At 60.5% G+C, this 4,095-nt stretch overlaps 1 protein-coding gene across 2 annotated transcripts in view; it reads right to left on the reverse strand.

Annotated features, from left to right (window-relative positions):
• ITPR3 (inositol 1,4,5-trisphosphate receptor type 3) overlaps positions 1-4,095 on the reverse strand; it is a 38,730-nt gene that overhangs the window by 30,714 nt on the left and 3,921 nt on the right. For both annotated transcript variants that reach the window (XM_017727219.1, XM_008644715.2), the window contains exon 2: positions 1,982-2,052. In XM_017727219.1, coding sequence (XP_017582708.1) covers positions 1,982-2,052 — 71 coding nt within the window. The remainder of the gene's footprint in view (positions 1-1,981; positions 2,053-4,095) is intronic.

The following is a 4,095-nucleotide window of genomic DNA, read 5'->3' on the forward strand; positions in this document are numbered from 1 at the left end:
GGCAGCGGAGCTGCCGTGCCCGGCTGCCCGCGCCCCCCGCCCCGAGCTCCGGGAGCCGTCTCCATTAAATTGCTAATTAGTGGGAACTGCTGCAAAAGGCGCTGGTGGGGAGCAGGAACCAGGGGGGAGGTAAAAAACCCGGCACGGCCACTCCGAAATGGCTGCGAGTCCAAGGCCAGGCTCAGTGCTGAGCTCGGTTTGGCCAGGAGGGAAACTGAGGCACGGCGGGGGTTGTGCGTGGAAAATCTCCAGCACAGCTTGTGTTGGGAGCCGGAGATTTTGGCATCTGGGCCAAAGCACGGATGGATTTCTGGAAGATGGATTTGGGGGCTGGAAAAGAGGGAAGGTGAAGGAAGCTCCTGTGCCAGCGCTGCCCGGCACGAGGAGCTCGGAGGGCGATGTGGGGCTGACCTGCCAGGACCCAGAGTGGCTCTGGGGGCAAAACTTCACACCCAGAGTGGGCTGGGGGGCAAAATTTCACACCCAGAGAGGCCTGGGGGGCAAAATCTCCAGGTGAATCCTTCAGGGAAATGGAAAAGAGGGAAGGAGAAGGAAGCTCCTGTGCCAGCGCTGCCCGGCACGAGGAGCTCGGAGGGCGATGTGGGGCTGACCTGCCAGGACCCAGAGTGGCTCTGGGGGCAAAACTTCACACCCAGAGTGGGCTGGGGGGCAAAATTTCACACCCAGAGAGGCCTGGGGGGCAAAATCTCCAGGTGAATCCTTCAGGGAACTGGGGCAGCAGGGCACTGGGGGCACTGGGGGCAGAGGCACAGCTCCCGGCGGCACTGCTCCCTTGCCTGGGAGGGTGGAAGCACCGGATTTGCTTTTCCTGACATGCCTGAACTAGGCTGGGAAGAGCCTGGGCGAGGGGAGAAACCGCAAAAACAAACGAAAAAAAGCAAATAACTGAGAGGTGTCGAGCGTCTCTCCGAGGAGCCGCGGGCAGGAACAGCTCCCAGGTGGGTTCTGGCATTTCCAAAGAACCGTTCGGAGCTGACCTCGGCAGGAGGGTCCTGTTTTCCCGGCGGGAAGCCCCGGCACGACCCGTGTGCGGCTCAGGATAGGGCAGGGTCCGGCCACAGGATGTGGGGACGGCGACAGCGCATGAAAATCCCTTGCAGCCTCTCGCCGGTGCCGCAGGGAACGGCCCCAGCCCGTTGTTTCCCCCTCGCCGCAGGCGATGGCTATCGAGCAGGGAGAGCTCTACCTTTCCGGCCATTAGAACAAACAGCTGGATATCCTGATAGGGAGTGCAGCGAGCCGGGCTGAGCCGAAAAACCTGAGTCTGGAAAAGAGATTCAACACCGGCGCAAGGCCGGGCAGGGGACGGGGTGGCTGCTGCACGTTCAGCCCCAGGTGGAAGCGTGGGAATGGGATGGGGCTCGCTGGGATTCACGGGGCTGGGGGATGCTGGAGATGCTGGATGGGTCGTTAATTAGACTCGTGAATAAATTAGTGGTGATAACTTCCATGGAGAGCCAGGTCACTGCTTGGTGGGATCCTGAGAGAGTGGAAAAAATGATGTCTTGAGACGTTTTGGGGTGTGTGGGAGGGAAGGAGGGTGCCCAGGGGGATGGGTGCTGTTAAAGCTGCCCTGAGGAAAAGCTGGGGGCACAAGGCAGAGTGGGGAGCCGATATTTAAAAAGACTTATTTAAAAAAAGACATAAAATGGCAACGGGGGGATGGAAGGAACAGCTGCCCTAAAGCAACCCCAAATCCAACACCACAGTCACGGGTTTGGGGAGATTTCCCAGGTCTCTGCTCCTGGCTGTGTGATCCAGGCACTCAAATCCAGCCGGGATAGGGCCCTTCCCTGAGTGTGGAGCACCCTGAGCACAGGGGGCAGTCAGGAACCAGCCAGCACTTCCCAGGTGGGTGCAGTGGGAGCTGCAATTCCCATTCCCATCGCTGGTGTGGATGCTCAGGGCCAGGACTGGCCCCGATGCCGCTCACGGAGTGACGGAGCTGCCCCAGCCTCACCTCGGAACTTCTTGGGGGGGTTGTCCAGGTCTCCGGCCGCCGGCTCCACCACGCACCGATCGTCCACCAGCCTGAGGGGGACAAAAAGCAGCAGCAGGGTCAGGAACAGCAGGATGGCAGCGGGGCTGAGTGGCAGAGTGGCCACTGGCCCAGAGTGACAAATCCAAAGCTGCGCCTCCTGTTTCCCACCTGTTTCCCACCCATAAATATTTTTCGGGAGCCGAACACACCTTCCCTCGTTTCCCGCTGCTTCCCTGTGTGTTTTCCATCCCTCTCCCTCAGGCACACGGGGCTGGTGCAGCAGTGAAGGACCAGGGAAAGTTCGTGGCAGTCCCTCCGGGCCCTTTGCTCGTTGACCGGTGCCAGAGGGGCCCCTGCCCTGCCCAGCTCCCGGCTGAGCCCAGTTCCCCCCTGGCACACAGTGCTGTTACTGCACCCTTAACCCAGCAAAACCAGGATGAGTTCAGCTTCCATTCCCTGGTTTTCCTTCTCTGCCTGGGAACTCTTCCCACCGGGACACGGAGGGTGCAGGTGCTGCGGATGGAGGGTGCAGGGCCCCCCAAACCCGGTTATTAATTATTATCTGATCAGAGCTGCAGGTTCTGCCCATCGGATCATGGCTCTGTCTCCTCCCTGCCCACCTCTGCTTTCCCAGCGTTGAGCAAAATCCCACGGGCTTGGCCTCGGGTGCTGGGGGCTGATCTGGGGATAGATGGGATGTTTCTTTCCAGAGTTACTGAGAGCAGCCAAGCAGAACCCGGCAGAGGGATCTGCCCAAAGCGCAGAGGGGTGGGCATGGCCCAAGGGGCTCCCTGTGCTGGGGCACCCGGAGCTCCGTGCGAGGCTCCTGAGGGAACTGGGTGCTCCAGCAAGACAGGCTGTACCCGCTCGCCCGCTTTCCCCAGCCCCGGGAAGCTGGAGCAGCAGGAGAAACTCTGCTCCTGCCCGGGAGAGCGAGAGGGAAGCGTGTCCCCACCTGCGGAGTGTGTGAGAGGATGCAGAAATGCGCCTGCAGCGCTCTCCCGGAGGGAGAATCCATGGTGGGACAGCTCTGTCCCAGGAGCAGCCTGGAGCCAGATGCAGCAAAGACAAAGCAGAGCCTGCGCTGTCCCCTCCGCCCCCAAGGGATTCTCAGTGTCCCCAACAAACAGAACAACCCGAAAATCACTGGAGATGGATGCACTGCTCTGCAAAGGGCTCAAAACCAGGCAGATCCATCCCACTTGCAGACCCGGCCTCCTTCCCTCAGCCCAGCCGCTCTCTGGAGGAGGGGAGAATTCCTTTCGCTCTGCAGAGAGGAATTTGGCCTCGGTGCTGATGGATGGGGACCCCGGTGCTGCCGTGTCCTTGGCATGGAGGCGTGGGCTGGCACCGGGCTCTGACACCCCTGTGCTCCTCACAGCTCCCTGGGGCCTGGAGATCAGCTTCGGATTTCACATAAAGAGAGAAAAGCAATTTGCCTGGTGGCAGCAGAAGCTTCAAAACAATTAGCAAAGACCTGGAAAGTTGGAAAAACCCCAAAGCCACGAGCTGTGGCCAGACAGGGCTGCCCCGGCTTTGCAAAGGCCTGTGGGCAGCAGCACAGGGGTTTTGGGGCTGTCCAAACACCTTTTCCATGGGTCATGACAGCAGGGAAGGAGCCAGGCACATTTCCAGATCCCTGCAGGGCACGGAGCCTTGGGAGGGCGGAGAAAGAGGAAAAGGGGAAAAACCAGAGCGGCTGCACCACCACAGGGGACATGCAAAGCCCCAGCCCAGCCCCGGTGTCACTTGGGGGCAGTTTTGGTTTCTGTTCTGTTATTTTGATGGGAGACAGGGCAAAACAACCCCTGGGATGTGCCTGGGAGCAAAAACCACCGAGGCCTGAGGACACCAATCCACGGGTGGGGCTCAGGGAGTGCAGCCCTGACCCTCAGCACATCCCCAGCTCCCACCAGTGCCCATGGAGGCAGAAGGGCTCGATTCATCGGTGCACTTTAAACCCCACAAATCCTCCACTCACGGCTGGAGGTCTCTGAGGAAGTGCCCGACCTGCCTGGTTTATTTTCAGCACTGAAGAAAACAGCACGGGAGCCTCCCCGCCCCAGCCGGCCCTGCTGTGGCACTGCCCCGCG

Source organism: Corvus brachyrhynchos, unplaced genomic scaffold (genome assembly GCF_000691975.1).
Source record: "Corvus brachyrhynchos isolate BGI_N302 unplaced genomic scaffold, ASM69197v1 scaffold72, whole genome shotgun sequence".
NCBI lineage: Eukaryota > Metazoa > Chordata > Aves > Passeriformes > Corvidae > Corvus > Corvus brachyrhynchos.